Source organism: Takifugu rubripes, chromosome 11 (genome assembly GCF_901000725.2).
Source record: "Takifugu rubripes chromosome 11, fTakRub1.2, whole genome shotgun sequence".
Taxonomy (NCBI): Eukaryota; Metazoa; Chordata; class Actinopteri; order Tetraodontiformes; family Tetraodontidae; genus Takifugu; species Takifugu rubripes.
Window position 1 is genome coordinate 16,250,772 of NC_042295.1, and position 20,136 is coordinate 16,270,907.

The 20,136-nt window shown below is 50.9% G+C and overlaps 2 protein-coding genes across 8 annotated transcripts; both read left to right on the top strand.

Moving 5' to 3' along the window:
- Positions 1-990: 990 nt before the first annotated feature.
- On the top strand, positions 991-12,941 carry iws1 (interacts with SUPT6H, CTD assembly factor 1). 4 transcript variants are annotated; one of them, XM_029844209.1, is made up of 17 exons: positions 991-1,424; positions 2,269-2,336; positions 2,690-3,296; positions 4,125-4,184; positions 4,268-4,469; positions 6,919-6,976; positions 7,149-7,258; positions 7,465-7,615; positions 8,939-9,021; positions 9,332-9,461; positions 9,536-9,653; positions 9,726-9,837; positions 10,062-10,118; positions 11,809-11,865; positions 11,934-12,045; positions 12,206-12,357; positions 12,593-12,734. In XM_029844209.1, the coding sequence occupies exons 1-16, from the start codon at positions 1,382-1,384 to the stop codon at positions 12,329-12,331; spliced, it is 2,094 nt and encodes a 697-aa protein (XP_029700069.1). In that variant the 5' UTR covers positions 991-1,381; the 3' UTR covers positions 12,332-12,357; positions 12,593-12,734. The 4 variants fall into 4 exon arrangements, with proteins under 4 accessions (XP_029700069.1, XP_029700068.1, XP_029700070.1 ...); XM_029844208.1 differs by lacking the exon at positions 12,206-12,357 and having other exon boundaries at positions 12,593-12,941; XM_029844210.1 differs by lacking the exons at positions 10,062-10,118; positions 12,206-12,357 and having other exon boundaries at positions 12,593-12,941.
- Positions 12,942-13,723: 782 nt separating this feature from the next.
- On the top strand, positions 13,724-20,120 carry parlb (presenilin associated, rhomboid-like b). Of its 4 annotated transcripts, XR_965550.2 has the most exons (11): positions 13,733-13,909; positions 16,532-16,751; positions 16,814-16,954; positions 17,096-17,144; positions 17,279-17,374; positions 17,456-17,605; positions 18,921-18,991; positions 19,065-19,166; positions 19,255-19,352; positions 19,449-19,839; positions 19,935-20,120. XR_965550.2 is itself a non-coding variant. In XM_003976316.3 (10 exons), the coding sequence occupies exons 1-10, from the start codon at positions 13,788-13,790 to the stop codon at positions 19,543-19,545; spliced, it is 1,101 nt and encodes a 366-aa protein (XP_003976365.1). In that variant the 5' UTR covers positions 13,724-13,787; the 3' UTR covers positions 19,546-20,120. The 4 variants fall into 4 exon arrangements, 3 of the variants coding, with proteins under 3 accessions (XP_003976365.1, XP_011615544.1, XP_029700085.1); XM_003976316.3 differs by having other exon boundaries at positions 13,724-13,864; positions 19,449-20,120; XM_011617242.2 differs by having other exon boundaries at positions 19,449-20,120.
- The last annotated feature ends 16 nt before the right edge of the window (positions 20,121-20,136 follow it).

The window sequence follows — 20,136 nt, forward strand, 5'->3', positions numbered from 1 at the left end:
TCCAACAGGTAACTCTGCCCTATGCTGGGTCGGTGCCCCATCTGAACCCACAACCAGAACAACAGTCCAACAGGTAACTCTGCCCTATGCTGGGTCGGTGCCCCATCTGAACCCACAACCAGTCCAACAGGTAACTCTGCCCTATGCTGGGTCGGTGCCCCATCTGAACCCACAACCAGTCCAACAGGTAACTCTGCCCTATGCTGGGTCGGTGCCCCATCTGAACCCACAACCAGTCCAACAGGTAACTCTGCCCTATGCTGGGTCGGTGCCCCATCTGAACCCACAACCAGAACAACAGTCCAACAGGTAACTCTGCCCTATGCTGGGTCGGTGCCCCATCTGAACCCACAACCAGTCCAACAGGTAACTCTGCCCTATGCTGGGTCGGTGCCCCATCTGAACCCACAACCAGAACAACAGTCCAACAGGTAACTCTGCGCTATGCTGGGTCGGTGCCCCATCTGAACCCACAACCAGATTTTCTGCACATGCGCCGACCAATTTGTATTTTCTTCCTGTTTTTTGTCCGACCCGGAACACAAAGTGTTGGTCATGTCTGTGGTGTCACTGAGCAACCTTCACATAGGAATGGATGAAGGCCAACATGGTATCCAGTAGTGATGGGCCAATGAAGCTTTCACCAAGTACTGGAGTCCTGAACCACTTGACCCAACCCAACTGTTTCCCAGGTAGGTTCGTTACTCGAAGCTTCAGGTGTAGCGCCCTCTTCTGGCGGAATGCGAGCCTTGCACTGCCAGGTTGCGTGAGTAACCCGTCACAGGTTTACACAACCTATGCCGTATTTTCCTAGCATTTTCTCCTTAAGAAAATAATACACACATTCATCAATATTTATTTGTCCACGGAATGTTAAATTCAGTATAGTGTTTTTTGCTTTTTAATCAAAGATCGATCAAAAGATCCAACCACAATGAGATTGACTGCAACCTGGCAGTGCAAGGTTCGCCTGTCGCCAGGAGAGGGCGCTAGAACTGAAACATCCAGGGATGAAGCTATTTTGGGAACAATTGGCTCAAGTGGTTCGGTACTTGACAAAAGCTGCCCGTCACTAGCGTGTAGCGAAGCTTCGGACTTGTGTTGTCATCACTAGTAACCAGTTCTCTTAATAGATCCATGCTTTATCGATCGGCCGCTGACCGTGTCCTTGTCCGCCGTCACGGTGACAATAAAGTTAGAGACGATGTGACGTATCAGGAGGAAACGACCCGCCATTTTGGATCCTTGTGTCGCTGCTGCTGGAGTTACTCGGTGCTTTTAGCTCCTAATGTTCTTTTAACTGGATTTCCCCGCCTAAACTTAAAGCAGTCGGAAACGGACCGAGTCGGAAACAGTTCGGGACCCGTCCTTCAGTTCAGACATGGACGGAGAAGAGGACGATTTCACGTCTGTCCACCAGTCCGGTACAGATACCTTCTTTGGTTCCTGTAAAGCTAACGAGCTACATGCTAACTCTGCTAATACTGGTTATTTAATTTAAGTGCATGTACACATAAAGTGAGTGATTTTCTATTCCTGACGAAACGACAGAGAGTTTGGTTAAAGTCAACTACTAGAGATATGCGAATGCATCCAATAGCTAGCGTTATATAAAAACCTTAAACATTGTTATTTAACTCGTAGAATTATCTGCAATAATTATTATCGCCAGGGGAGTGGAATTAAATATGTAATAACATTACGTAAATTATATATTATAATTATACATGGCTGTGAAACAGCTTCTGTCGATGGAAAGACTACTAGTTTTAACCAGGTTAAGACTGCATCACCTGAGGTGAATGTGATGTAGTTTTAACCAGGTTAAGACTGCATCACCTGAGGTGAATGTGATGTAGTTTTAACCAGATTAAGAGTGTATCACCTGAGGTGAATGTGATGCAGTTTTAACCAGGTTAAGACAGTTTTAACCAGGTTAAGACTGCATCACCTGAGGTGAATGTGATGCAGTTTTAACCAGGTTAAGACAGTTTTAACCAGGTTAAGACTGCATCACTTGAGGTGAATGTGATGCAGTTTTAACCAGATTAAGAGTGTATCACCTGAGGTGAATGTGATGCAGTTTTAACCAGGTTAAGACAGTTTTAACCAGGTTAAGACTGCATCACCTGAGGTGAATGTGATGCAGTTTTACCCAGGTTAAGACAGTTTTAACCAGGTTAAGAGTGCATCACCTGAAGTGAATGTGATGCAGTCTTAACCTGCTAACCTGCCGATGTGATACTCTTCACCTGGTGTGCTGTGCAGATGATGGAGGTGGAACTCCGGTTCAGGACGAGCACCAGGCCTCGGATGATGAGAGGACGTGCAACCAGGTTACACCTTTACACCTTCGCTTCATTTCACTCCGACACAATAATGAGCCAGTTTGGCACCAATGGCTCCTTCACTCATTTCAAGTGTGGCGTGGGTCAACCTTTTATTTCTAGGCACCTTTCTGGAAGTGAAAAGTGCAGATTGCAGAGTAAAACATTAGCTGTGTTGGCCTGCCCCTTTAACAGTGTCCCCTCCAACCACTGTTTCTGGAGATCCCACGAGGTTGTCTGCTCCCAGCAACATGCCCGTCTGGTCCTTTTGTCCTGTTCTCTCCTCTGTCCTTGTTTCCTTTCCCTTCACTCCTGTTTCAGGGGCTCTTTCTTGTCCATCAGTTTGACTGTTTGTCTTAAAGGACGATGCAAGTAATGATGAAGACACTCCTGCCACGATGGAGCTGAGGGGGGAGCATGTCGGCGACAGCAACAGCCACAGAGGAGCCGAATGTGACTCGGATGCTGAAGATCCCAGAGCAGACCATAATCACAACAGTGAGTCAGAAGGGTACAATAGTCAACCAGTGGAGAGTGATGAGGAGCCATCGCCTGTTAAACGTGCAGTCAGTGGAACGGACAATGAAGATGAGCCTCCTGTTAAAGACGACGTGGGGAGAGCAGAAGGCCAGGGGAGTAGCTCTGATGAGGAGGAAGGGACTAAAATGGCTGCTGACAGTGACTCTGACCACGAGCAAGACAGGCCGTTGGCAGGCTCACCCAGCCGCCGCTCCAACCCCGACAGCGATCTCGATCCAGAGATGCCTGCACGACCACCATCGGGTCCGGTTTACTCTGAGGAAGAGGAACAAGGTGAGCAAGAGCCAGCAGGTGGAGCAGACGGGCGGAGGTGGAAGGCTGTGATGCAGTCAGACAGTGAAGACGACGTCATGATGAGGAAGACTTCAAAAGGAAATGATGAAGAGCAACAGGAAGAAGAGGAGCACAGAAACACCAGTGGCCAGCCAGGTACGTCTCTGTAGTTTCCATCAGCTCACTCTGTCCTGAACTTGAGCTCTTGTCTAAGCCAACGCATCATTTCAAAGCCTCAGCATTCGTTGTGACACAGTGCTGAGATGCCTCGCAGGGATTTATTCCCCATGTGAGGGGACACCAGGTCCAGAAGAGCCCAACCAGGGGACTCAAGTGTCCGGCTGTGTTAGCAACTAAGGCTTAGTTAAGGAGACCACGGTGAGTGGTCTCCGTGCCCATCCTTCCACCAGGACAGCCCTCACAAAGGTGGTTGATGACTTGCTACTAGCATGCACATTCCAACATCCCTTCTGTGTTTGCAATATACAGTGTATCACCGTATATTATGGGATAGGCGGAAGAATTTCTTTGGCAACTCAGGCCAGGTACACGCAGGGCTGAGAGCTCCCCTGTTTTATCCTTTAGCCGTGGGGTCCCACAAGGGCTTTGTCCTGGGGCCATTTTCATTCTGTTTAGGGTTAGGGTTAGGCCACTGGGTCAGATCCTGCATTCTTTTGGGTTTGTCTGCCATGTTGTGCCCAGGATGTGCACACATTTGCCAGCCTATATAACGCCAGACCATAATAAACACAGCGTTTGTAACTGCTGCCAGGTCATGGCACTTGGACCCTCAGTATCCAGGCAACAGTTTCACCTTCGATCTGTCCCTTGACAAATGCTCTGTCCATTCTGGAGACAGGCCACAGAATCTGTGGAAAGAGGTGACTGGTCCAAACTGGTCCAAATTTGTCATTTTTAAATGTCATCATCGATAAAAATGCAGAAACGTAAGAATAACGGAGGCCTGTTTTCTGGTACATGCAGTGAAGAGGAAGAAGGCCATCCTCTCAGACAGTGAGGATGAAGAGCAGCTGGAGGCTCCAGGTGAGTGCAGCAGCACCGTGGGTATAGTTCCCATCACTGGCCGTTCCTTCATGCCCTGTTTGCCCCCTATTGCCCCCTGTCAGTGGTAAAGAGGAGTCGCGCCGTGTCTGATGATGAGAACTCCAACAGCGATGCCGAGCTGGTGCGTCCCGACAGCAGTCTGGCCGCCAAGTTGAAGGAGCTGGGATCAGACAGCGGCAGCGAGGATGAGGAGAGGGCCGTGGAAAAGAAGGATGAGAAGACGCTGTTTGGCAGCGACAGTGACTCTGGAGAAGATGAGGAAGAGTAAGAACTCCGTTACTGACATTAGCCTGAGGTTGGGTCAAGGCTTATCCTTCCTGGGGGAGCTACAGGTGGGCGGGTGCTGCACAAGCTTGACGAGTTTTACTCATTAGAGCAACAACAATTGTTCCCAGAAGCAAAGCTCAGACATTCTGCAGCCCACCGAGGAGCATTTCTGGAGATGGCCAGCTGAGGGTGCTGTTGCTTCTGGGCCAAAGCCCAGGTGCTCTCTGCTGGGTTAGGTTAGGGTTAGAGGGTTAGGGTTAAAGGGTCAGGGTTAAAGGGTTAAAGGGTCAGGGTTAGAGGGTTAGTGGGTTAGGGTTAGAGGGTTAGGGTTAGAGGGTTAGGGGAGGGTTAGGGTTAAAGGGTCAGGGTTAGAGGGTTAGTGGGTTAGGGTTAAAGGGTCAGGGTTAGAGGGTTAGGGTTAGCGGGTTAGGGTTAGAGGGTTAGGGGAGGGTTAGGGTTAAAGGGTTAGAGGGTTAGGGGAGGGTTAGGGTTAAAGGGTCAGGGTTAGAGGGTTAGTGGGTTAGGGTTAAAGGGTCAGGGTTAAAGGGTTAAAGGGTCAGGGTTAGAGGGTTAAAGGGTCAGGGTTAGAGGGTTAGTGGGTTAGGGTTAGAGGGTTAGGGGAGGGTTAGGGTTAAAGGGTCAGGGTTAGAGGGTTAGTGGGTTAGGGTTAAAGGGTCAGGGTTAAAGGGTTAGAGGGTTAGGGTTAGCGGGTTAGGGTTAGAGGGTTAGGGGAGGGTTAGGGTTAAAGGGTTAGAGGGTTAGGGGAGGGTTAGGGTTAAAGGGTCAGGGTTAGAGGGTTAGTGGGTTAGGGTTAAAGGGTCAGGGTTAAAGGGTTAGAGGGTTAGAGGGTCAGGGTTAGAGGGTCAGGGTTAGGGGGTTAGGGTTAGAGGGTCAGGGTTAGAGGGTTAGAGGGTCAGGGTTAGAGGGTCAGGGTTAGGCTTAGAGGGTTAGGGTTAGGAGGTTAGAGAGTTAGGGTTAGGAGGTTAGAGAGTTAGGGTTAGAGGGTTAGGGTTAGAGGGTCAGGGTTAGAGGGTTAGAGGGTTAGGTTAGGGTTAGAGGGTTAGGGTAGGGTTAGAGGGTCAGGGTTAGAGGGTTAGGGTTAGAGAGTTAGGGTTAGAGGGTTAGGGTTAGAGGGTTAGGGTAGGGTTAGAGGGTCAGGGTTAGAGGGTTAGGGTTAGAGAGTTAGGGTTAGAGGGTTAGGGTTAGAGGGTCAGGGTTAGAGGGTTAGGGTTAGAGAGTTAGGGTTAGAGGGTTAGGGTTAGTGGGTTAGGGTTAGAGCGTTAGGTTAGGGTTAGAGGGTTAGTTGGTTAGGGTTAGAGGGTTAGTGGGTTAGGGTTAGAGCGTTAGGTGAGGGTTAGGGTTAGAGGGTTAGGGTTAGAGGGTTAGTGGGTTAGGGTTAGAGGGTTAGGGTTAGAGGGTTAGAGGGTTAGGGTTGGAGGGTTAGAGGGTTAGGGTTGGAGGGTTAGGGTTGGAGGGTTAGAGGGTTAGGGTTAGAGGGTTAGGGTTGGAGGGTTAGGGTTGGAGGGTTAGGGTTGGAGGGTTAGGGTTAGAGGGTTAGGGTTAGAGGGTTAGGGTTGGAGGGTTAGGGGGTTAGGGTTAGAGGGTTAGGGTTAGAGGGTTAGGGTTGGAGGGTTAGGGTTAGAGGGTTAGGGTTGGAGGGTTAGGGTTGGAGGGTTAGTGGGTTAGAGGGTTAGGGTTAGAGGGTTAGAGGGTTAGGGTTAGAGGGTTAGGGTTGGAGGGTTAGTGGGTTAGGGTTAGTGGGTTAGGGTTAGAGGGTTAGGGTTGGAGGGTTAGGGTTGGAGGGTTAGAGGGTTAGGGTTAGTGGGTTAGGGTTAGAGGTTAGTGGGTTAGGGTTAGTGGGTTAGGGTTAGGGTTAGAGGGTTAGAGGGTTAGGGTTAGAGGGTTAGGGTTGGAGGGTTAGGGTTAGAGGGTTAGGGTTAGAGGGTTAGGGTTAGAGGGTTAGTGGGTTAGGGTTAGAGGGTTAGGGTTAGAGGGTTAGTGGGTTAGGGTTAGAGGGTTAGGGTTAGAGGGTTAGGGTTGGAGGGTTAGGGTTACACTAATAGTACAAACCTTGCTGTGCACAAGAGCGGGTTCCTGCAACACATTCTGAATGCAGAGCTCACACTTTAATGACCAGCTTTATGTCGTGGTTTTCAAACTTGTCCGTCCCCTCAATTGTCCACATTTCTTGACCGCACTAACTCACAGGGTTGGTAGGTCATGTGACACAGGTGGCCTGCTTGTGCACAGGTGTGAACGAGAAGAGTCAGTAAAGGAGTGTTGACCTTCACACAGGTTGGCACCTGTCCCTGGTTACCTCATCAGTCCCACTTTTAAAAAATGACTGATTTGGTGTCAAATGTGAACAAATACTGTTTCTTACATGAACTATATTTCTGCTCTTGTACTGATGAAGGAATTGAAAATGGAAAAATGTGTTTTCTAGGAAAATGATTGCAGATATTTTTGGTGAATCAGGAGATGAAGAGGAGGAGGAGTTCACGGTGAGGTTTGGATCTTCCCTGAAGGTTTGAGAGAGATGCAGCTTGAAGCCAATGAATTTGACCAGAATAGAGCTTTAAATGTGACCCTAACCCATGTGACACCATCGCCCCCCCCCCCCGATGGCCGGCGTAGGGCCAGCAGCTGTATTCACCTCCGCCTGCTCCTCCACAGGGCTTCAACCAGGAGGATCTGGGGGTGGTTGACAAGGCGTCCAAGGCCCAGAAACGGGAGGAGGAGGAGGAGTCAGACTCTGACGAAGGCATCAACCGCAGTGGTCAAGAGTGAGTAGGGTCAGGGTTAGCAGGGTTAGCAGGGTTAGGGTTAGTAGTGCCTGATTCATAAATGTTTGAAAGCCACAACTGATCAGACGTCACCTGCTCTTCCCAGAACTCCTACATTAAAATCAGTAGTGCTGGGTTAGTAAATATGGTAAATCTGGGTGCTCCTCCTGGCTGGAGTGTTTCTAGATGAATATTTTTGTTTCCAGCTGCAGCTTCATGTCTGACTTCGACATCATGCTGGCTCGGAGGAAAGCCATGAACAGCAAGAGGAGACGCCACAGAGACGGAGGAACCTTCATCAATGATGCTGACGATGTGGTCAGTGCAATGATCACCAAGATGAACGAGGCTGCCGAGGTGGGTGTCTTCACCGCTGCTGCTGCTGCTGCTGTAGCTGTAGCTGCTGCTGCTGCTGTAGCTGCTGCTGTAGCTGCTGCTGCTGTAGCTGCTGCTGCTGCTGTAGCTGCTGCTGCTGTAGCTGCTGCAGCTGCTGCTGCTGTAGCTGCTGCTGCTGTAGCTGCTGCTGCTGCTGCTGCTGCTGCTGTAGCTGCTGCTGCTGTAGCTGCTGCTGCTGTAGCTGCTGCTGCTGCTGTAGCTGCTGCTGCTGTAGCTGCTGCTGCTGCTGCTGCTGTAGCTGCTGCAGCTGCTGCTGTAGCAGCTGCTGCTGCTGTAGCTGCTGCTGCTGCTGTAGCTGCTGCTGCTGCTGTAGCTGCTGCTGCTGCTGTAGCTGCTGCTGTAGCTGCTGCTGTAGCTGCTGCTGTAGCTGCTGCTGTAGCTGCTGCTGTAGCTGCTGCTGTAGCTGCTGCTGCTGCTGTAGCTACTGCTGCTGCTGTAGCTGCTGCTGCTGCTGTAGCTGCTGCTGTAGCTGCTGCTGTAGCTGCTGCTGCTGCTGTAGCTGCTGCTGCTGCTGTAGCTGCTGCTGTAGCTGCTGCTGTAGCTGCTGTAGCTGCTGCTGCTGTAGCTGTAGCTGCTGCTGCTGTAGCTACTGCTGCTGCTGTAGCTACTGTAGCTGCTGCTGCTGTAGCTGCTGCTGCTGTAGCTGCTGCTGCTACTGTGCTGCTGCTGCTGTAGCTGCTGCTGTAGCTGCTGCTGCAGCAGCTGCTGCTGCTGCTGTAGCTGCTGCTGCTGTAGCTGCTGCTGTAGCTGCTGCTGTTGCTGCTGCTGTAGCTGCTGCTGTAGCTGCTGCTGCTGTAGCTGCTGCTGCTGTAGCTGCTGCTGCTGCTGCTGTAGCTGCTGCTGCTGTAGCTGCTGCTGTAGCTGCTGCTGTAGCTGCTGCTGCTGTAGCTGCTGCTGCTGTAGCTGCTGCTGCTGTAGCTGCTGCTGCTGTAGCTGCTGCTGCTGCTGCTGTAGCTGCTGCTGCTGTAGCTGCTGCTGTAGCTGCTGCTGCTGCTGCTGTAGCTGCTGCTGCTGTAGCTGCTGCTGTAGCTGCTGCTGCTGTAGCAGCTGCTGCTGTAGCTGCTGCTGCTGTAGCAGCTGCTGCTGCTGCTGTAGCTGCTGCTGTAGCTGCTGCTGCTGTAGCTGCTGCTGCTGCTGTAGCTGCTGCTGCTGCTGTAGCTGCAGTTGCTGTAGCTGCAGTTGCTGCTGCTGCTGCTGCTGCTGCTGTAGCAGCTGCTGCTGCTGTAGCAGCTGCTGCTGCTGTAGCTGCTGTAGCTGTCTCTCATGTCTGCGTTTAATTGACAGGAGGATCGTGAGTTGAACAGCCACAAGAAACCAGCGTTGAAGAAACTGACTCTGCTGCCTCAGGTCGTCATGCACCTGAAGAAGTAAGAGAGTTCTCATTTCAGTGTTGGGTTAGGGTGATATCGGTGTTGAATGGGAAACCTGGACTAACCCAACGCTAACGCAATGATGGTGTTGCCAACATGCCAGCAGACGTTAGCATCAGCACACCCAGAAACCAGACTGACGGTTGGATCACATGTTGAAGTTATTGACACGGGCTGTTTTCTGGGTTTAACTTGATTCTTTTTGCTCCTCTGTGACCATGATGGAAGCTGCATATTTTCCCAGGTTAAGTTGAGACGTTGATGAAAACATCATCTTCACCTGTGACGGCCTGTTTTTCTCCCTCAGACAGGACTTAAAGGAGTCCTTCATCGACAGTGGCGTGATGTCTGCCATCAAAGAGTGGATCAGTCCGCTCCCAGACAAGTCGTTGCCAGCCCTCAGGATCAGGGAAGAGCTGCTCAGGATCCTGATGGAGGTGAGTCCTGCTGGGAACTGGTGGCTTCTTCATGGCCTCAGGCTCAACTTCACAGGTGAGTTTCTTCTCTGCAGCTTCCAAGCGTGAGTCAGGAGACCTTGAAGCACAGCGGCATTGGACGGGCCGTCATGTACCTGTACAAACACCCCAAAGAATCTCGGTCTAACAAGGACCTCTCGCTCAAGCTGATCAGTAAGGACCTGCGAACCCTGAACCCCAGCAACATTCCTCCGTGCACCAACACGGACTGTTTCTTGTGTCCAGATGAGTGGTCCCGGCCCATATTTGGACTGTCTTCCAACTATAAAGGAATGACGAGAGAGGAACGTCAGCAGAGGGATCTGGACCAGCAGATGCCTCAGAAACGGAGGCTCAGGTAATCCACAGGAACCATCAGATCCTCCGACACTCTCGGTCACTTTAGAACCCTGGATATTCAGAGTGGATGGAGATCCAGCTGAAGCCTGATTGTTGGACTCTAGGAGCCCACATAAACTAGTAAAACTAGCCAGGGTGTGTGAGTGCTGAGCCCCACGGCTCGGCCCGGTCCTCCTATGCCTCTGTCGTCCTGACGTTAACTCATCCGTCCTCCTCCCTCAGTCAGCCTCAGGAGGCGGAGAGGGCAGCGGAACCCGACGTCTTCTCCCCCCCAATCAGGTTGAATTCAGACGGCATGGATCCAAAAGCAGCTGTATAATTTGATGTTTGGTTAACGAGTGGTGGCTGTGCTGTGCTCTGATTGGACGGTTCTGCTCCAGCGTTCTAACATGATTTAACACAAAGCATAACCGGCTGACTCGCTCTGCGTTTCCATTTGGGCCCTCAGGCTGGAGCGAGGCCCTTCCACCGGGAGGCAGCTGCCATGTAGCGACGCTGATACGGTTGCCTGGACAACCAGCAACAGACAGCAAACACGTTTCTGACTGGAACAAAACCACCTGTTGGTCCCGCTCAGGTTCCACAATGTTGCGTTTGCAGGTTACGAAGTTATGAAGTTGGCTCCACTTTGTCCCTTCCATCAATAACGAACCCTTCTCATAAGAGAATGGCAGCTTAGCTTAGCTTAGCTTAGCTTAGCTTCTGTGTGGCGGCGCCGCTGTTCCACTGGGAACCATAAACGCTGCTGCATTCCTGCATGTTTGGAGCAACTTCAGTGACGGACAAACTAACACGTTTTACTTTTCTTTTTTCTGATATTGGACTTGTTCACGTGGTGTCAAATGCTGCTGGACCCTAACCTTCTAACCCTCTAACCCTAACCCTCCCCTAACCCTCCTCTAACCCTAACCCTAACCCTCCAACCCTAACCCTCTAACCCTAACCCTCCTCTAACCCTAACCCTCCCCTAACCCTAACCCTCTAACCCTCTAACCCTCTAACCCTAACCCTCCCCTAACCCTCCTCTAACCCTAACCCTAACCCTCCAACCCTAACCCTCCCCTAACCCTCCTCTAACCCTAACCCTCCCCTGACCCTAACTCTAACCCTAACCCTCTCACCCTAACCTCTAACCCTAACCCTCCTCTAACCCTCCTCTAACCCTAACCCTAACCCTCCAACCCTAACCCTCTAACCCTAACCCTCCTCTAACCCTAACCCTCCCCTAACCCTAACCCTCTAACCCTCTAACCCTCTAACCCTAACCCTCCCCTAACCCTCCTCTAACCCTAACCCTAACCCTCCAACCCTAACCCTCCCCTAACCCTCCTCTAACCCTAACCCTCCCCTGACCCTAACTCTAACCCTAACCCTCTCACCCTAACCTCTAACCCTAACCCTCCTCTAACCCTAACCCAACCCTAACCCTCCCCTAACCCTCCTCTAACTCTAACCCTCTAACCCTAACCTCTAGCCCTAACCCTCCTCTAACCTCTAACCCTCTAACCCTAACCCTCTAACCCTCTCACCCTCTAACCCTAACCTCTAACCCTAACCTCTAACCCTAACCCTCCCCTAACCTTAACCTAACCTCTAACCCTAACCCTCTAACCCTAACCTCTAACCCTCTAACCCTCTAACCCTAACCCTCTAACCCTCTAACCTCTAACCCTCTAACCCTTCGGTGACGTGTCGACGTGATTTGTCCGTATTTTCACTGCAGTTTTGTTACATCTTAAATTTTGCACCTTGTTTCTAGATTTTGGTAGCAACAGTCATGAGGAGTTTCTTTTATCTTTTGTCTTAAGAGGAGGAACAAATGGTTAGCAGAGCTGTGTGCACGTGCTACCGGCCACTGGCACCGTGGCGCGATGGAGAACCAGTGTGTCCGTGTTGAGGGGAGCGTGTAGCTCTGATGCTTCGTAGTGCCTGAAGGCTTTAGCTGAAGCTGTGTCTCTTCTGTCTGCAGTTCTGGAGGACAGACGCCCCGCAGAGACCTGGAGAAACAGCTGACCGGCGAGGAGAAGTGAGCCACGCCCCCTCTGGCTGCGTTCATCCACCCATGTTTGTGACACTGTTGTTTCGCCCCTACAGAGCCCTCAGACCCGGTGACCCTGGATTCTGTGCCAGGGCTCGAGTCCCAATGCCCTCCAACAAGGACTATGTGGTCCGGCCCAAGTGGAACGTGGAGATGGACTCCAGCAGGGTGAGGGTGCACAAACTCTAAACTCAAACTGGCAGCAGATGTGTTCCAGAAAAAGGAAAAACCGACTGCAAAGGTCAAAGGTGGCAGCACCTTTATGTGCAGCCTTATCTCAGGCACAGGAAGTGAGGTCACCAGCTGAGCTGTGATTGGTCCTTTTTAGAGCATCTATAGGAAGGGCATCAGTCTGCTGGAGAAGCACAAGCGGCGCTTTGCTGAGCAGAGGAAGCTCAAACGTCCTCAGGGAGCCGTCAAGATCAGTGTAGAGGGCAACAGAATGCCCCTGTAGCTCCCGTCAGCCGCCTCCACGGGGCAGTAAGTCCTGCATGGTCTAGAGGTGATGGTCTGACTTACATGTTCTGTCTGCCTCTGACCCGGGGTCTTCATGGTCCAGCTAATCCTCTGGTTCTGGTCTGTCTGCATGGTTTGGGTTGTGGAGCAGTTTGCTGGTCTAACAGGAGCTGAAACTCACCTTCTGGAGCTTCACCTGTGTCTGTGCTGTCCTCCAGAAACGTGTCAGTGTTGAGCCCTGCTGTCTGTGTCCCTGCAGGGTCCCATGAAAAAGGGTCTGTCCCGGGTCGACAAACAGATGCGCCGATTTGCTGACATCCGCCGCTTGACCAAGTCTGGACACGCCGTGAAAATAAGTGTGGAAGGGAACCGGATGCCGCTCTGATCGTTGCCCCCTCGGGTCTGGATCAGGGTCTGGATCTGGATCAGGGTCTGGATCGGTGTGAATAACTGAAAAGTCTTGGATGTCAACTGGACCTGAACATTTATAACTTGCTCTGAAAATAAACTGTGTGTGTGTGTGTGTGTGTGTTTGTGCGTGTGCTCGTGCTCGTGCACACTCCTAGATCAGCTGATTCTTTCTTAATAAACACATGAGATCGTCTGAACTCTTGTTGTTGTTCCAGCACCTCTGATGTCAGTGCTGCGAGCAGGAGACGGGACGGGACACTGACGATATGAGGCGTCATGAAAACTGCGTCTCCCTCCGTCCAGCTCGAGCTCCACCCACCCTGGCCTCAGCAGTCACCACAATAACTAGTCACCACAATAACTCAGACCCACAATAACTAGTCACCAGACTCAGCTACAGGTGTCTCAACCCAAACCAGAATAAATAATCATGAAGCTCCTTGAAAAGTCCCAGATGAGAGTTGACCTTAATCCTGATCTGAGCCCGTTCAAATAATCCACCAGAACACTGAGATGCTTCTGTTCACTTCCTGTTTGATTTATTCAGTCGCCTCCACGATTCGGATGAGAGAACTCAGGAATAATTTGTTGTTCCAAATATAATGTTTGGAAGAGGAAATCCTGACAGTTCAGTTTCCTTCCGTCTTCTTGGGTTTCTGATAAATGAGTGAATAATTCCTCGGACTTTGAAGGTTTAGCTGCAGAACGGGAGGATTTCTCTAGCTTTGTTCCAGAAACAAGCCATTTGTTAACTGACTTCTATTTTAACTGTTTAGTGTCTGTTTTTCTCCAATAACATGTCAAAAGTAACAGTGCAAAGTCAGTTTCAATTTAAAAGTTCATGTTTTCTGTGATGGAGCTTTATAAAAGGATTTTCAAATGTCCCGAAGAATTTGGAAATTCTTCTCTTCGACGCTGGCGTGGTTCTGCCTGCAGGGGGCGCCACACCTGGCGTGGTTCTGCCTGCAGGGGGCTCCACACGCGACAGCAGCCGATTGGAAGGACCCGGAAGTGAACGTCCAGCCAGGTCATCGTGCTCCACCATGGCGTGGAGAAGCTGTTCGGTTCTGCTCAGACTGACCGGAGTGGATGTGTCCCGGAGCCTTCTCCGGACCCACAGGTCAGACCCATTCAGCGGGTGGAGAACGTCTGGCCCCCCTGACAGGTGAACGGTTAGCGGCCACCGCTCCTAACCTAACGCTAACTGACCCTAACTAACCCTTGGTCATCACCTTGATTACGGAGCTGGTTCTTATTTCAGCTTCATCTGTAAAGAGCAAACGGGGTTGGGTCCAGACGTGTCAGTACCACATCCAGGATGTGTCTTGTTTGGTTCCGAAGCGTATTTGGGTCATCTTGAATGAGCTCGTGCTGGTAAAACCATCATTTGTTCAGGTCACGTTAAACGTTTCATCCTCCAGAATAATAAACGCTGAGGTCCGATAGTTGGTACCGACCACTCACATGTTGCTATGTGTCCTCGTTATCTAGCGGCACGTACCCGTCTGTCCCCGTCTGTCCCGTCTCTCCCCGTCTGTTCCTGTCTGTCCCGTCTGTTCCTGTCTGTCCCCGTCTGTACCGTCTGTTCCTGTCTGTCCCCGTCTGTCCTTGTCTGTCCTCGTCTGTACTGTCTGTCCCGTCTTTTAAGCCGTCTGTTCCCGTCTGTCTCCGTCTGTCCTTGTCTGTCCTTGTCTGTTCCCGTCTGTCCCCGTCTGTCCTGTCTGTCCCCGTCTGTTCCTGTCTGTCCCCGTCTGTTCCTGTCTGTCCCCGTCTGTTCCCGTCTGTCCCCGTCTGTCCTTGTCTGTCCTCGTCTGTCCTGTCTGTCCCCGTCTGTCCCCGTCTGTTCCTGTCTGTCCCCGTCTGTTCCCGTCTGTCCCCGTCTGTTCCTGTCTGTCCCCGTCTGTCCTCGTCTGTCCTCGTCTGTCCTGTCTGTCCTTGTCTGTCCTCGTCTGTCCTGTCTGTTCCCGTCTGTCCCCGTCTGTCCTTGTCTGTCCTGTCTGTCCCCATCTGTTCCTGTCTGTCCCCGTCTGTCCCCGTCTGTTCCTGTCTGTCCCTGTCTTTTAAGCCGTCTGGCGCGACTGTGTGGCCCTTCTGACCCTCGTTACGATGCGCACCGCGCAAATACGCGTGAACTGAGCTCGAAAATGTGATTTTACAGTAAATTTATTGTAAATGATTTTACAGTAAATGATTTTCCAGTAAATTTACAGTAAAGGACTTTACAGTAAATGTACAATAAACGACTTTACAGTAAATTTACAATAAACGACTTTACAGTAAATGTACAATAAACGACTTTACAGTAAATTTACAATAAACGACTTTACAGTAAATGTACAATAAATGACTTTACAGTAAATTTACAAGAAAGGACTTTCCAGTAAAGTCCGGCGGTCATGTCGGAGCCTTTGATACAATATTTAACAGCGTTGAACTATTCTTGGCACAAGAGATTTAGACGACGTTACCAAATACTGTTCCCTCTAAGGGATTTACAGCAAGAATTCTTTATCTTTACAGTGAGGTCCAATACAACTGAACCATTGGGTGCTAACGCTGGCATACTGTGAGGGTAGTCTTAGTGAGTTTCACCCGAGTATCACCTAAATATCGAGGCATGTGAGCCCGTCTGTGGCTCCTGCCATTATTATAGCGAAGAATGACTCTGACAGCTATTGGACTGAGTGGTGCGTAGCTAGAAACCGCTAGTGTCCCTATTAGAAAGTCCAAAATGTCCATGAATTTACCTAAAAACGTCCCTAAAGTACCATGCTGCTGGAGAAGCAGCATGTGAGCTACAGGGAGGTACAGAACATGCTAAAATAACACAGGATGACCCTTTGAGGTGGGTACGTACCAGTTACCATCTTGGGATCTCGGCCTTGCTCAAAAACAGGTGTAAAGGTCTAAAAAGCAGCTTACCTGCATGTTTTCATCTGAACTGATGTTGAGTTTGGGCTTGTTGGAACCAGGAAACATTCAAATGTGAGTTTTTGTGAGATTTGCAAGGAGAACAAAGAGTTTAAAATGTGCTGCGGATCATCTGCTGAAGAAAAGCACAGAAACCGCCGTGTTTAAAGGGGAAGTTGGACCCCCTAACCCTAGGGTTACCCTAACCCTAACCCCCTAACCGTAACCCTAGGGTTACCCTAACCCTAACCCCCTAACCCTAACCCTAGGGTAACCCTAACCCCCTAACCCTAACCCTAGGGTTACCCTAACCCTAACCCCCTAACCCTAACCCTAGGGTTACCCTAACCCCCTAACCCTAACCCTAGGGTTACCCTAACCCTAACCCCCTAACCCTAACCCTAGGGTTACCCTAACACCCTAACCCTAACCCTAGGGTTACCCTAACCCTACACACAGAAAGGTAATTGGGCCCAAATTTCCCGGCCAAGGACGGCAAACGTCCGATTATCTTATTTATATATATACTGTATATATACAATATATATCCTGTGGTCCGAGGTGTCTTTAAATGGAATTGGTCCTGATCATTTGTGTGTAATTCAGTTACGCACTTTAAAAAACAGCGGTGAGCCTGTTCATAACTAAGTTCTCTATTTTTTCCTCATGTCATAATTGTTGTGCCATTTTTTTATCCGCCTTAGATTTGGGGGCCGCTACGTGTCCTTAGGGCCCCGGGTGCTCTGCAGCCCTTTAACCACAATAGAAACATCCGTACGTGTTTAGAAATGTTTCCAGTCATTATTTTTCGTTACCCTGTTTATTGTCTCCTTGCTAACGAGTGCTTGACGAGAACTGTCCTCCTTTTGTCCGGCAGGTGTCCCCACATTCTCCAACAACAGTGTAGCTTCAGGAGAGCCTACAGGAGACCAGAATCCAGGAAGGTGGAGGAAGACCTTAGTCCCAGCCGCACGCAGACCTCTGAGGGCCCTGCCCCCCGCCGGCCTACCACAACCCCCCATTCGGAACACCCTGTTCCCCCCAATTCCCCGCGGGCCTTCGGTCGCCTCGTGAGACCGTTCGTCTTTACCGTGGGGGTAAGGTGCTTCTCCCGGAGGGGCTGTAGGGGGACGTCTCCCCGAGGATAACGTCATGTCAGTTCACAGGCTCCACCTTCGGCCTGGCAGCCATCTGGCAGTACGAAGCCTTGAAGTCTCGAGTCCAGAGTTACTTTGACGAGGTGCAAGCTGATTGGCTGGAGAAACTGCGACCTCAAAAACGAGGAGATATCCGCAAACAGGTGAGGACAAGTCCTGACTGAAGTAATCAGAGAGGCTACGGATGGACTTCAGTCGTCCCATTTTGGAAATGATGTATTTGATGATTTTGGATGGGACCTTGTGTACCTGAGTAAAGTCTGAGCTGTGATTGGCTGTTGCAGATCAACCAGTGGTGGCTCAGTTTGAGTGAAGGTCAGAGGACAGTAACAGGTGAGATTCACCGATGCTTCCTGTCACTTCTGGTGCTGAGCGCTAACCACGAAATAGCTGTTAACGCTTTCTGCTGTTAGCTGTTAGCACTTAGCCGCACAGACTCTTTTTCCTATTTTGTTGATTTTTCCCAGGGATCATTGCTTCTAATGCGCTGGTGTTCCTCTGCTGGAGAATTCCAGCTCTGCAGCGTTCCATGATCAGATACTTCACGTCCAACCCTGCCTCCAGTGAGCATTTCTGACGCTCTCGTCATCATGACTTCCTGTTTCAGATTTGAACATTTTGTCTCTTGCCTTCTGCTCCTGTAGAGACGCTTTGCACTCCCATGATCCTCTCTTCCTTCAGTCATTTTTCCTTCCTCCACATGGCCGCCAACATGTACGTGCTGTGGAGCTTTTCGACCAGCGCCGTCTCCATGTTGGGCCGAGAACAGTTCATGGCCGTCTACCTGTCTGCAGGTATTGAGCTGCTTTCAGGGTTAGGTAACCCTCTGGTTGGGTCAGGGTTAGAGGGTTAGGGTTAGGTAACACTCTGGTTGGGTCAGGGTTAGAGGGTTAGGGTTAGGTAACCCCCTGGTTGGGTCAGGGTTAGAGGGTTAGGGTTAGGTAACCCTCTGGTTGGGTCAGGGTTAGAGGGTTAGGGTTAGGTAACCCTCTGGTTGGGTTAGGGTTAGAGGGTTAGGGTTAGGTAACCCTCTGGTTGGGTTAGGGTCAGGGTTAGGGTTAGGTAACCCTCTGGTTGAGTCAGGGTTAGGGTCAGGGTTAGGTAACCCTCTGGTTGGGTTAGGGTCAGGGTTAGGGTTAGGTAACCCTCTGGTTGGGTTAGGGTTAGGGTCAGAGTTAGGTAACCCTCTGGTTGGGTTAGGGTCAGGGTTAGGGTTAGGTAACCCTCTGGTTGGGTCAGGGTTAGAGGGTTAGGGTTAGGTAACCCTCTGGTTGGGTCAGGGTTAGGGTTAGGTAACCCTCTGGTTGGGTTAGGGTTAGAGGGTTAGGGTTAGGTAACCCTCTGGTTGTGTCAGGGTTAGGGTCAGGGTTAGGTAACCCTCTGGTTGGGTTAGGGTTAGAGGGTTAGGGTTAGGTAACCCTCTGGTTGGGTTAGGGTTAGAGGGTTAGGGTTAGGTAACCCTCTGGTTGGGTCAGGGTTAGGGTTAGGTAACCCTCTGGTTGGGTTAGGGTTAGAGGGTTAGGGTTAGGTAACCCTCTGGTTGGGTCAGGGTCGGGGTTAGGGTTAGGTAACCCTCTGGTTAGGGTCAGGGTTAGGTAACCCTCTGGTTGGGTCAGGGTTAGAGGGTTAGGGTTAGGTAACCCTCTGGTTGGGTCAGGGTTAGGTAACCCTCTGGTTGGGTCAGGGTCAGGGTTAGGTAACCCTCTGGTTGGGTCAGGGTCAGGGTTAGGTAACCCTCTGGTTAGGGTCAGGGTTAGGTAACCCTCTGGTTGGGTCAGGGTCAGGGTTAGGTAACCCTCTGGTTAGGGTCAGGGTCAGGGTTAGGTAACCCTCTGGTTGGGTCAGGGTTAGAGGGTTAGGGTTAGGTAACCCTCTGGTTGGGTCAGGGTCAGGGTTAGGTAACCCTCTGGTTAGGGTCAGGGTCAGGGTTAGGTAACCCTCTGGTTAGGGTCAGGGTTAGGTAACCCTCTGGTTGGGTCAGGGTCAGGGTTAGGTAACCCTCTGGTTGGGTCAGGGTCAGGGTTAGGTAACCCTCTGGTTAGGGTCAGGGTCAGGGTTAGGTAACCCTCTGGTTGTCCAACATCTTCACTGATTCCACTGTGTCCTCAGGTGTCATTTCCTCCTTCGTTAGCTATGCATGTAAAATTGCTACTGGGAGGTTCGGACCCTCACTGGGAGCTGTAAGTACCACTGTCCCCCCCCTGGCTGTGACAGCCCCCACCAGATGTGTAATCTGACTGGCTGTTTCCTCAGTCTGGAGCCATCATGGCCATCCTGGCCACCGTTTGCACCAAAATGCCCGAGGCCAAGCTTTCCATCATCTTCCTCCCCATGTTCACCTTCACCGCCTCCAGTGTAAGAAGCTCCGCCTCCTGGTACCACTCCAGGGTGTGTGAACCCCCCCCAGAGCTCATCTTTTCTCTTTCTTTCTGCCCCCCCACAGGCACTGAAGGCCATCGTTGCCATGGACGCAGCAGGTGTGGTTTTGGGCTGGAGGTTTTTTGACCACGCCGCTCATTTGGGTGGGGCGCTGTTTGGAATGTGAGTCTCGGTTTTCAGTCAATGGCAACAAGTGATGCTTCATGTTGGCAAAACATGTTTGGGCTCATTTCCCATGATCCTCTGCTCCCCCCTCAGCTGGTACGCCCTGGCAGGTCACGAGTTGATCTGGAAGAATCGAGAAAACTTTGTCAAACTGTGGCATGACCTGAGAACCCGAGGAGGGGGACGCTGAGCGCCGTGGCGGAGGGGGCGGGGCGCCGTGGCGGAGGGGGCGGGGCTGACGGGAAGCTGCTTTGTTAGCAGTTAGCTTCAACCAAGACGCTCTTTTGTTCCATTACCATGGAGATGAAGATTCCTTTAGAACGTTTGTCCGTCGTTAATCATCTTTTATGCTCGCCTCATGTCAACCAGAACTCAGGATTATTAATGTGTGTTCTGCCATAACAAGGTTGACCTTTGACCTCTGACCGGTGAGCCCAGGATTATGCCAGTTTGTGTAAAATTGTAGAAGAATCCACATCAGAAGGTAAAGTTTTGACTCCATGATTATTTAAATCCCACAACCTTCAGAGTCAGTCAGGTGTGAATTTCATGTCTTTTCTGTTCGCCGCTCTTCTTTAGGATGGTTCCGCCCACTCAGGTCAGGTCATAGGTCATATCGTCTTTTCTGTTTGCCGCTCTTCTTTAGGATGGCTCCGCCCACTCAGGTCACCAGACCCACTCACACCTCTAATTTAAGTGTGTTGTGAATGTTGATTGGATATTCGTCTTTTTTTATGTGTATTTAATAAACCTGAAACCTTTGGCACCCTGTTGGCGTCTG